Source organism: Tachyglossus aculeatus, chromosome 1, assembly GCF_015852505.1.
Source record: "Tachyglossus aculeatus isolate mTacAcu1 chromosome 1, mTacAcu1.pri, whole genome shotgun sequence".
In the NCBI taxonomy this organism is placed as follows: domain Eukaryota; kingdom Metazoa; phylum Chordata; class Mammalia; order Monotremata; family Tachyglossidae; genus Tachyglossus; species Tachyglossus aculeatus.
In genome coordinates, this window is record NC_052066.1 from 95755142 (window position 1) to 95767626 (window position 12485).

The 12485-nt window shown below is 43.7% G+C and overlaps 1 protein-coding gene across 5 annotated transcripts in view; it reads left to right on the plus strand.

Annotated features, from left to right (window-relative positions):
• GK5 (glycerol kinase 5) overlaps window positions 1-12485 on the plus strand; it is an 80632-nt gene that overhangs the window by 66463 nt on the left and 1684 nt on the right. For 4 of the 5 annotated variants that reach the window (XM_038750868.1, XM_038750874.1, XM_038750887.1 and 1 more), the window contains 3 exons: window positions 4525-4628; window positions 8032-8091; window positions 9087-9220. In XM_038750868.1, coding sequence (XP_038606796.1) covers window positions 4525-4628; window positions 8032-8091; window positions 9087-9220 — 298 coding nt within the window. Of the gene's footprint in view, window positions 1-4524; window positions 4629-8031; window positions 8092-9086; window positions 9221-12485 lie in introns of those variants that run through there. The other variant, XM_038750891.1, reaches the window with a different exon arrangement.

The following is a 12485-nucleotide window of genomic DNA, read 5'->3' on the forward strand; positions in this document are numbered from 1 at the left end:
AGGCTGCCTGCTTAATACTGAGAATTTCTATTGCTGGTATCTGGCAGGTTATACCTCAATCGATCAATCAATTCTATTTATTAAGAACTTACTGTGTGCAGAGCAGTGTACGATGTGCTTGGGAAAGTACAAAATAACAGAGTTGGTAGACACATTCCCTGCCCATCATAATAATAATAATAATAATAATAGTGACATTTATTAAGCACTTACTATGTGCAAAGCACTGTTCTAAGCGCTGGGGAGGTTACAAGGATATCAGGTTGTCCCACAGGGGGCTCACAGTCTTAATCCCCATTTTACAGATGAGGGAACTGAGGCACAGAGAAGTGAAGTGACTTGCCCAAAGTCACACAGCTGACAATTGGCAGAGCCAGGATGCAAACCCGTGATCCCTGACTCCAAAGCCTGTGCTCTTTCCACTGAGCCACGCTTCTTCTCTGAGCTTACAGTCTAGAGGGGGAGACAGTCATTAAGATAAATAAATCAATTATGGATATGTACATAAGTGCTGTGGAGCAGGGAGGACGGATGAATAAAAAGAGCAAGTCAGGGTGACACAGATGGGAGTGGGAGAAGAGGAAAGGAGGGCTTAGTCAGGGAAGGCCTCTTGGAGGAGACGTGCCTTCAACAAAGCTTTGAAGGTGGGGAGAGTAATTGTCCTCACAAGTATAATAGGCCTAAATGGGGATTTATGACTTTATGTTACCATTCCTGTCTCAGCTATGAAATGCTGCTCAAATACCAATATGAAAAGGATGCCCAACTCCTGTGGAAGTAACCCAACTTGGTTTGCAGTTTGCCTAAGAAATAATTGAAATGGGAGACTGTCAGTCAAGTAGAGCATTTGCAAGTGCAGAATGTTCTCACTGTAAGCCTTGCAAATAACCGTGCATTTGAGAATTCTTGTATTAGAAGAAAAAAATCAAATTTCACTGTGCACATTAATGAAACTCTAAGTGTAAACACATCTAGTTCTGATTAGGTGCCCGCCCGATCACTTCATTCCTTGAACTGTTCCTCACCGTTTATCTCGCCGCTGACCCCTTGCATTTGTACTGCTTCTGGCTTTGGACTGTCACCCCCTTTGTATCTGACAGATAATCACTTTCCCCACCTTCAGAACCTTATTAAAATCCCGTCTCCCCCAAGAGACCTTTCCCGACTATAAACCTTCATTTTCCCTTCTCCCACTCCTTTCTGCATCATCCTTGCAATTTCATTTTTAACTTAGATTCAGAGAAACAGCTTGGCATAGTGGATAGAGCACAGTCCTGGGAGTCATGGGTTCTAAACCCTGCTCCGCCTCTTGTCTGCTGTGTGACCTAGGGCAAGTCACTTTACTTCTCTGTGCCTCAGTTACCTCATCTGTAAATCGGGGATTGAGACTAAGAGCTCTGTGTTTGACACGGACTGTGTCCAACCTGATTAGCTTGTATCCACCCCAGTTCTTAGTACAGTGCCTGGCACATAGTAAGGGCTTAACAAATACCATTATTATTATTACTGTTATCCTATCCTAGAGAAGCAGCGTGGCTCAGTGGAAAGAGCCCAGGCTTTGGAGTCAGGGGTCATGGGTTCAAATCCCGGCTCTGCCAGTTGTCAGCTGTGTGACTTTGGGCAAGCCACTTAACTTCTCTGGGCCTCAGTTACCTCATCTGTAAAATGGGGATTAAGACTGTGAGCCCCCTGAGGGACAAAGTGATCGCCTTGTAACTTCCCCAGCGCTTAGAACAGTGCTTCACACATAGTAAGCGCTTAATAAATGCCATTGTTATTATTATTATTATTATTATCCTCAGCCCCACAGCACTTATGTACGTATTTGTAATGTATTTTAATGTCTGTATCCTCCGCTAGACTATAAGCTCCTTGTGGGCGGAGAACGTGTCTATTGCTGATTGCTTATTAAAGGCACCTCTCCTTCAAGAAGCTTCCATGACTAAGCCCTGTTTTCCTTTTCTTCAAATCCCTTCTGCGTCACCGCCCCCCCCGCCCCACAGCACTAATGTACATATCTGTAATTTTATGTATTTACATTAATGTCTGTCTCACCCTCTAGACTGTAAGATCACTGTGGGCAGGAAATGCCTGATTTATTGTTATACCGTACTTTTCCAAGCACATAGTAGAGTGCTCATCACACAGGCAGCACTCAGTAAATACAATTGACTGGTTGACCGGGCATAGTAAGGGCTTAATAAATACCATTGATTGCTTGATTGCTCTGCACACAGTAAGCACTCTATAACTCTGATTGTAGCAGGAGAAGCCTCCTTGCTGGTCTTGCCTCCACCCTGCCCCACTTCAGTCAAAACCTCCTCACAATTGACTTCAGGGCTCTCCATCCCTCCTTCCCCATCTGTTCTCTTCACCAGTATTCTTAACTTACTATTTCCTTTCCTCCCGTGGGAGAGTATAATATGAACAGAATTGGCAGATGCATTCCCTGTCTACAATGAGCTTAAAGCCTAAAGGAGATGAGAGATTAATCAGGAAAGGTTTCCTGGAGGAAGTGTGATTTTAGAAGAGCTCTCAAGATGGAGAAAGCAGTGATCAGCCAGCTGTAGCGCTTACAAAGTTATTTATACCCATCCTCAGCACTCTTCTATGCCTGTTAATTCCATTGACTACTCCTTTAAAAATGTTTTTATGTCTGTCTCTCCCATTAGAGTGTAAACTCCTTGTGGGCAGGGAATGTTTCCCTTCTTTGTTTTGTCCTTCCAAAGCACCTAATTTAGTGCACTGCATCAAGTAGTCACTCAGTAAATGCCAATACTACTTTTCATCCACAGTAACCCCCCAAAAAATTCTCATTTCAGTTTTGAACTGCTGTTATTTCTTTATTTAATACACATTAAGTATCTCAATTTAGAAGGCACACCGTTTTAAAGGTCAGCAGTGCTCTGTGCATAGTAAGCGCTAAATGAATACAGTTTATTGATTGATTAGTAGCCATAAATTTAACAGATGCCAAATTGAATTCATAGTTAAATGGAGAATCACCGTGTTTCCTGCTGAGATGCAGAATATTTATCAGATTAAATGAGTGCTTGTTTAAAATTTGTCTTTTCAAGAGTATGACTGAGAATAAAACCTCTTTAAGGCAAAAATATGAAAGTTATTCTAGTGGATGGAAATGCAATATGTAGTCTGTAAAATTAATATGCAAGTCCTATAGAGTGGGGAAAGAGTCATCTTGAAAGTTTTTTTTAATCCCTTGAGATAGGCTACAAATACAGTTAGAAATGAAACTTCTAAAAGAAACCTAAATGGGTAACCAATAGTTTAGCAAACTTATTTTCATTAAATTTGAAAGAGGAGGATAGTTTCAGTTTCTGAAATCAGATTTGGTTTAAAAAGTATCTTTGAATCGTTCCATAAAAAAGAGAGGCAGAGTGGCTTGGTGGATAGAGCCCGGGCTTGGGAGTCAGAAGGGCCTGGGTTCCAAACCCAGCTTTGTCGCTTGTCTGCTGGGTGACCTTGGGCAGTTCACATAACTTCTCTGTGACTCAGTTCCCTCATCTGTAAAAAGGGGATTAAGACTGTGAGCTCCATGTGGGACAGAGACTGTGTCCAACCTTATTCGCTTATATCCACCCCAGTGCTTCGTACAGTGTCTGGCACATAGTAAGTGCTAAACAAATACAAATATCAAATTATTATTAATTATTAAATTAGCTCAACCTCAGAAAACCACCTGGCATTCTCTGGACAATATCAATTGGGTTTGCCTTCTACCTTCTCCCTCTGGGCCATACCCTTTTCATATCAATGGCCTACTCATTCAATCATATTTATTAAGCCCTTACTGTGTGCAGAACACTGAACTAGGCACTTGGGAAAGTACAGTACAACAATATACAGTGATAATCCCTGCCCACAACGAGCTCATAGTGTTGGGGAGCAGTGGGGGGAGAAGGGTGGGTGAGGAGACAGACATCAATACAAATAAAATGATAGATCTATACACCGTGGGGCTGGGAGGAGGGGGGAAGAGGAAAAGGAACAAGTCAGGGCGTCACAGAAGGGAATGAAAGATGAGGAAAAGTGGGGCTTAGTCTGGGAAGGCCTCTTGGAGGAGATGTGTCTTCAATAAGACTAGACTTCCACTTTGGCATCTGGCCTGTGTTGGGCCTTTGCCAAGGAAAAGGAGGCATTCTTTTCTCCACCTCCTACTGCTTATACAGACACTGTCTATTCCAAAAGACATTTCCCCTTCCCCGTTCCCCTGCCCATGTGGGATGGATCAAACATGAAAAATAGGCTAATAGTAGACATTATCAAAAATACAACCTGTCCAAGGATTGCCTTTTATTTTTGAACTTGAAACAGGACGCATAAACTAGCTCTACCCTATGTGTTGTCTTAATGCTTAATAAATTATTATTATTATTATTGTTGTCTCTCAAAAGACTGCCCCCTCGTCATGTGCAAGTTATTTCTTTTCTTACTCTTTGAATTCTGTCCCACAGTCTAGAGAAGAGGCTTATTAATTCAACTGTATCTTTTTTTTCATTTTAGGCGCCATTAAATGATCCACATGCATGTGCCTCTTTTATGGGTCTGAAGCCTTCCACCAATAAATACCATCTTGTGCGTGCCATATTGGAGGCTATAGCTTTCAGGTATCAAGCGCACACCATTTATCAAATTTTTTTTCCACCTTTAGTGTTACTATTCATTCATTCATTCAGTTGTATTTATTGAGCGCTTCCTGTGTGCAAAGCACTGTACAAAAAGCTACTATCGTGTTGCTATCACTTGTTGCCCTTATCACTTGTTGCCCCTATCCTTCAAATTTGAGCCTCCTGGGTGAGATTGCAATATTTACTTTTGGAGCTCTTGTTTGGAAATGTCTGATTCATTTATATACCACATTGACTTGCACAGTTGCCCCACTTTTTGCATAATTTTTGCAAGCCCAAAGCACGGGAGGGGCTGGCATATGGGGAGTTAATAAGTTTAGCCATCAGAGAAACAGGAGAAGAAAAGGAGAGGAAAAGGAGAAGAAAAAGAAGGATGCCTATTGTACTCTTCCAAGGGATCCATACAATAGATATTCAGTGAATAACCTCCACTCCCTCTTCTCCCTACCCAGTCATGCACACTTCAAAAAAGAAACCTTTGCAATTTGAACTTATATTCGTGGTGTCCTGACCCTACGTTTTTCCCCAAAAACTTCTATTTCTTCATCAGAATCGATGGAGGGGAGAGTTATGTAGTGGAGGTGATTATGTGAATAATTGTAGTAGTTAAACTAATAGTGCACCACGTGACCTAGAATTTTCTCAGTTTCCCCTAGTTCCTGGACCAGGCTCATGCCATTCTCTTCTGGTTCCTCTTTGAAAGAAGTAGTTAAAAAAGAAACTCCAAACCAATTGATGAGTGTTGGGTGGGGCTTCACCTATAATAATAATAACGGTGGCATTTGCTAAGCGCTTACTATGTGCAAAGCACTGTTCTAAGCACTGGAGAGGATACAAAGTGATCAGGTTGTCCCACGTGGGGCTCACAGTCTTAATCCCCATTTTACAATTGAGGTAACTGAGGCACAGAGAAGTGAAGTGACTTGCCCAAAGTCACACAGCTGACAATTGGCAGAGCCGGCATTTGAACCCATGACCTCTGACTCCAAAGCCTGTGCTCTTTCCACTGAGCCACGCTGCTTCTTTAACTTACTCACTGTACCTCAGTCTCGTCTGTCTCACTGCCGACCGCTCACCCGTGTCTTGTCTCTGGCCTGGAACCCCCTCCTCCTTCATGTGCAACAGACCATCACTCTCCCCACCTTCAGTGGCTTATTAAAATCACATCTTCTCCAAGAGGACATTAAGCCCTCTTTTCCCCGACTCCCTCGCCCACCTGCGTCACCCTTGCCCTTGGATCTGTGCCCCTTAAGCACCTGATATTCATGCCTCCCTCAGTCCCACAACACTTAAAGACATAATTGTATTTTATTTTAATGTCAGTCTCTCCCTCTAGACTGCAAGCTCCTCCTAGGCTATTTAGACTTCTCCCTCCTAATTAGATTGTGATTCCCATGTGGGATAGGGACTGTGTCTGACTTAACTAACCCACCCAAATGCTTAGAACAATGTCTGATGCATAGTAAGCATTTAATAAATACCATTAACCAAAAAAGTCTGCCAAGTCTGTTATATTCTCCTAAGCACTTAGTACAGTGCTCTGCACACAGTAAGTACTGAATAAATATAATTGATTTGTTCTTCTATTTAGTGAAGAATTTGGCAATGAAAAAGATAATGACTTTGTATTCTTTTTCAAATTCAAGGCCTTGTAATGATGACTCTGTCCTCTCCTGGTTCTCCTCTTATCTCTCCGGCCATTCATTCTCAGTCTCTTCTGTGGGCTCCTCCTTCCCCTCCCATCCCCTTACTTTAGGGGTTCCTCAAGGGTCAGTTCTTGGTCCCCTTCTGTTCTCGATCTACACTCACTCCCTTGGTGAACTCATTCGCTCCCACGGCTGCAACTATCATCTCTACGCTGATGACACCCAAATCTTCATCTCTGTCCCTGCTCTCTCTCCCTCCCTCCGGGCTCACATCTCCTCTTGCCTTCAGGACATCTCCATCTGGATGTCTGCCCGCCATCTAAAACTCAATATGTCCAAGACTGAACTCCCTGTCTTCCCTCGTAAACCCTGCCCTCTCCCTGACTTTCCCATCACTGTTGATGGCACTACCATCCTTCCCGTCTTACAAGCCCGCAACCTTGGTATCATCCTCGACTCCACGCTCTCGTTCACCCCTCACATCCAATCCGTCACCAAAACCTGCCACTCTCACCTCCGCAACATCGCCAAGATCCGCCCTTTCCTCTCCATCCAAACCGCTACCCTGCTCGTTCAATCTCTCATCCTATCCCGACTGGATTACTGCATCAGCCTCCTCTCCAATCTCCCATCCTCCTGTCTCTCCCCACTTCAATCTGTACTTCACACCGCTACCCGGATTGTCTTTGTGCAGAAACACTCTGGGCATGTTACTACCCTCCTCAAAAATCTCCAGTGGCTACCAATCAACCTACGCATCAGGCAAAAACTCCTCACTCTCGGCTTCAAGGCTGTCCATCACCTCGCCCCCTCCTACCTCACCTCCCTTCTTTCCTTCTCCAGCCCAGCCCGCACCCTCCGCTCCTTTGCTGCTAACCTCCTCACTGTGCCTCGTTCTCGTCAGTCCCGCCATTGACCCCCGGCCCACATCCTCCCCCTGGCCAGGAATACCCTCCCTCCGCACATCTGCCAAGCTAGCTCTCTTCCTCCCTGCAAAGCCCTACTGAGAGCTCACCTCCTCCAGGAGGCCTTCCCAGACTGAACCCCCTCCTCCCCCCCATCCCCCGTCTTACCTCCTTCACCTCCCCACAGCACCTGTATATATATATGTTTGTACATATTTATTACTCTATTTCACTTGTACGTGTTTATTCTATTTATTTTATTTTGTTAATATGTTTTGTTTTGTTGTCTGTCTCCCCCTTCTAGACTGTGAGCCCGCTGTTGGATAGGGATCGTCTCTGTATGTTGCCAACTTGTACTTCCCAAGCGCTTAGTACAGTGCTCTGCCCACAGTGAGCGCTCAATAAACACGGTTGAATGAATGAATGAATGAAGAGCCTCTGAATTATGCCAAATATTTAATAGCAATTTTTGTTTCTTAAAATACTTAATTCCTACTTAATAAATAGAAATTGGGCTTTATGACTATCATTTTAGAGGGAAGTGGCTTAGGTAGTTCAGTTCTCTTTATGCTTGAATGAAGAACAAAGTCCAGCAACGGTATTTATTTGGTTTGTAGTTAAATTAGAAATCATGAGTTCCCTTTTAAATTAAAATGGAACAAAAAACATGCTTTGGAAGATGAATTGTATTCCATAGTGTCAAATTATCTCCCTTTATGTGATTTACACTTGAATCTAGATTACAAAAGCAAATTGCTGGCAATGTAAGCAGACTATCCATTTTAAAAGTACAGGATAATTATTTTATGTTTATATTCTGTCTTTTCATAGAAACAAACAACTGTATGAGATGATGCAGAAGGAGATTCATATTCCTGTTACAAAAATTCGGTATGTAACATATTTTCAACTGCTCTGTTTATTCTTTGATGAAGGCTTCCCTTTACCCTCAAAGGTTTAGCCGGAGACAAGCTTTTTACTATAATTATAGCTGGTTTCGCTGGTGAATATAAAGGTTTCACCTGTGTTTTAACTGAAAATGGCAATAAAAATAATTCAAACATATCCTAATAAAGCTTCATATAGAATAGACTTGTACGTGGGCATAATCCCTCTTGGAAAGTCATTTACCAACTTGAACAAGAGGTTGAGCACGCAATGCCAAGTTTATGAACTGAAGGGAGAATGGACACGCAATGCTTCTTAACAAGAATCTGGTTCTAAGGCCTGCTTTCCTCAGAGATGTAAGCAAAATTAGCTATAGGTGGACTTTAAGGAGGGTGAAGAAGACATTTATGTGGAGCATAGAAGTAGTTTTGGTTGTCGAACACTTTGGTGATGACAGCCGATGAAAGGAACACCAGCATTCAGGCAGGCGGCATCCCCTAGCTCCTGAGAACTTAACGATGCTCTAGTGTAGGTCTTATCCCCCAGGTTTGGATTCATTCGAGGGCATGTAGACTGAACCAGAACACCTCACTTTGGCACTTTCTGTTCTGAGTTTGAGTCCCTAGAACAACTCCAGATCCTCTGGAGAGGCCGAGACCAACCTTCAGTGTGAGGAAATGTGGAGAACGTGTCCTCTGACCCCAAAGCAGTCCAGCGTATTACGCTCTTTTATTTCCATGGTGGCGATAGAGATTGGAATTTTAGCAATCTTTGAAGTGCACCCAATTGATGCTTTATTGTGGTGCATTGGCTGCTTTTTAACTCTAGTAAGCTCTCTTGTCCCGTCAAAGCTGGCAGTGAATTGTGAGGTAGGATTTTGAATAAAATTAGGCAGTAAAAATCAAGCCATTATAAGAGTGTTTTCATTCAGAATACTTCTTTGAATACTGCCATCGGTACAGATGTTTACCATTGGACATTTTGTTCCTTTTCCACAGGGCAGATGGAGGAGTTTGTAACAATAGTTTTGTGATGCAGATGACTAGTGATTTAATTAACGAGAAGATAGACCGGCCTGTCCAAGTAGACATGTCTTGTCTAGGAGCTGCATTTTTAGCTGGTCTTGCTGTTGGTATGTATTCAGTTTGAAAAGATAGGACTTTTTTTAAAAAACTATTTGCGGTCCATAGTGTTGATTTCAAACCAGAGCAGTTTAGTAATGTAAACATTCTATTAATTAGATCCTTGAAAGCCTACGGAGTCACGGTCTGTGCCACAGCACCGTTCCCCTGGTATTTCATTGTCATGGGGATTTCAAACTTGTATAGGCACTGATGTAGAACGGTGGAAATAAGCCATCCTTTCACATGGGATTGAATTGAAAAGCTCATTAAATTGGTCTGCTTTGACTTGATGAGTGAGTGACGTCACTACCACCACCATCTTTTTTGCTGAATGAGAAGAGGCATGATGGTCCTCAAGTCTAAGTAGTTTGATTATATTGCTCTGCATCACTAAGGAATTCCTGCCATTAAGCAAGACTCTAAGGACCATTGCTTTTACTGTGTGTCAAGCACTTTTCTGAGCACTGGAGTATTTTTTTTTTAATGCTATTTGGTAAGTGCTTACTATGTGCCAGGCACTGTACCAAGCCCTGGGGTAAATTGAAGCTAATCAGTGTTGGACACAGCCCACGTCCCACGTGGGGCTGGCAGCCTTAATCCCCATTTTTATAGATGAGGCAGCCGAGGCCCCCAGAAGTTAAGTGACTTGCCCAAGGTCACACAGCAGGTGAGTGGCGCAGCCGGGATTAGAACTCAGATCCTTGGGCTCCCAGGTCCTCGCTCTTTCCACTCTGCCATGTTACTTCTCAGGATGCAGGATAATTAGTTTGGACACAGTCCCTGTTCCGCATAGGGCTCACCGTGTAAATTGGAGGGAGGAGGATTAAATCCCTGTTTTACAGATGAGGTAACTGAGGCACGTAGAAGTTAAAGTGACTTGGCTAAGGTCACACAACAGGCAAGCGGCCAAGCTGGGATTGGAAACCAGCTCCTCTGCCTCTCAGTCCCCTGCTCTTTCCACTAAGCAGTGCTGCTTCTCCAAACTCCCAACTCTTTAACTAGTGCTACCACTGTATATTGGAGGATTAGCAAAGCCATCTAGACAATTCGATGCCAAGCTTCTGGAGGATGAAGACTCTAGTGAGGAACTATGGGAAAATAATGCAGTAGCCTTAATGCCTAATGGAACAAGGAGCCCATCTGCAAATATGATGACCTCCAAAGAAACTATCCTCTGCTTAACTGTAAGCCCTTTATGGCCAGGGAACATATCTGTCAACTGCACCGTAATGTTCTCTCGCAAACGCTTAGTTCCGGGCTCGGCACACGGAGAGCACTCTATCCCATTGATTGATGATTGATCGCTTAGAGGAATGGGTTTGGCCTTGGGGGCACCTCTGGCTCCTGAGATTTTGGGTCAACCCCCTGGTCTCCAGAGCACTTTTGGCATGACTCTGGAGTTGTCAATGCTAGAGGAACTGCAAGGACCCTGCAGATGCCTGCATCTTCTCCCCCCAGCCCTCCCTACACCCATTTGCCTTTCAGGAACCAGAGGGATGCAGACCGCCAGTAGCACAGAAGGATGCAGAAGGACAGTGGAAGCCCTGCCACAAGAGCTCTCCCCTCCGGTTTACTCCTGCGTTTGTAATTCCTCAAGAACACGGGGGACCCAGGGACCGGTAGAAGCAGTAAGGCATGGTGGATAGAGCACGGGCCTGGGAATCAGAAGGTCATGGATTCTAATCCTGGCTTTGCAACTGGTCTGCTGTGTGACCTTGTGCAAGTCACTTCACTTCTCTGGGCCTCAGTTACCACATTGGTAAAATGGGGATCGAGACTGTGAGCCCTGCGTGGGACAGGGACTGTGTCCAACCTGATTTGCTTGTATCCATCCCCACACTTATTACGGTGCCTGGCCCATAGTAAGTACTTAACAAATACCATAATTATTATTATTATTATTAACCCAGCATCCATGCCATTATCTTGCCCTGTGTCTTCTAATTTAAATAATTTCCTTGCCATCAGCTTTAAAGCCCTCGATCACCTTGCCCCCTCCTACCTTTCCTCTCTGATTTCCTACTACAACCAAGCCTGTACACTTGGCTTTTCAAATGCCAATGTACTCACTGAACCTCGATCTCGTCTGTCTCGCTGTCGACTCTCTCTGCCTTCAAAGCATTATTAAGATCGCATCTCCTCTTTTCCCCGGCTCGCTCTCCCTTCTGCGTCGTCTATGCACTTGGATGAGTGACCTTTGGATATTTGATATTCACCCCATCCCTAACCCCACAGAGCTTATGTACGTATCTTTAAATTACTTATTATAAATTTCTTATTTACTCATACTAATGTCTGTCTTCCCCTCTACGCTCATTATGGGGAGGGAAAGTGTCTGTTAATTCTGTAGTAATAACAATAATGATAATAATGGCATTTATTAAGCACTTACTATGTGCAAAGCACTGTTCTAAGCGTTGGGGAAGTTACAAGGTGATCAAGTTGTCCCACGGGGGGCTCACAGTCTTAATCCCCATTTTATAGATGAGGTAATTAAGTCTCAGAGAAGTTGTGACTTGCCTAGTGTCACACAGCAGACACTAAGTACTTGGTACACTATTCTACACAGAATAAGCAGCTTAGTGGAAATAAGTGGCTTAGTGGAAAGAGTCCGGGCCCAGGAGTCAGAAGACATGGCTTCTAATCCCAGCTCTGACACTTGTCTGCTGTGTGACCTTGGGCAAGTTACTTAACTTCTCTGAGCCTCAGTTAGCTCATCTTTAAAATGGGGATTAAGACCGTGAGCCCCACATGGGATAACCTGATTAGCTTGTATCTCCCCCAGTGCTTAGAACAGTGCTTGGCACATAGCAAATAACAAATACCATCATTATTATTATTATTGCCTTGATTGGTGTTTGCAGTAGTGTGGATGGTTTGTACTGAACCATCCACACTGTCTCCCTCGGGGTCCCACTTTGCCCAGCAACAACCAGTGTGTGGTGACTGACAAAGAAGTGGGTATGGGTTGTGGTCATTGGCAGGGTAGTTTAGCAAGACCTCATCAAACACAGACTCTGGCACCCTTGCCCAAGCCATAGTCCATTGTTGAGCATGGCACTCGGGTGGAACTTTAGCAACCCCGTTATATCGTACTCTTCCAAGCACGTAGTACAGTGCTTTGCACACAGCAAGCGCTCAGTAAATACATTTGATTGATTAAGGGGTGGAGGGGATCTTTTTCTCTTTGCCCATAAACAGTGAAGAGCAAAAACAAACCAAAAAATTACGGCAAACATAACCGAAAACTATAAAGTAAATCGAAGAAAAAAA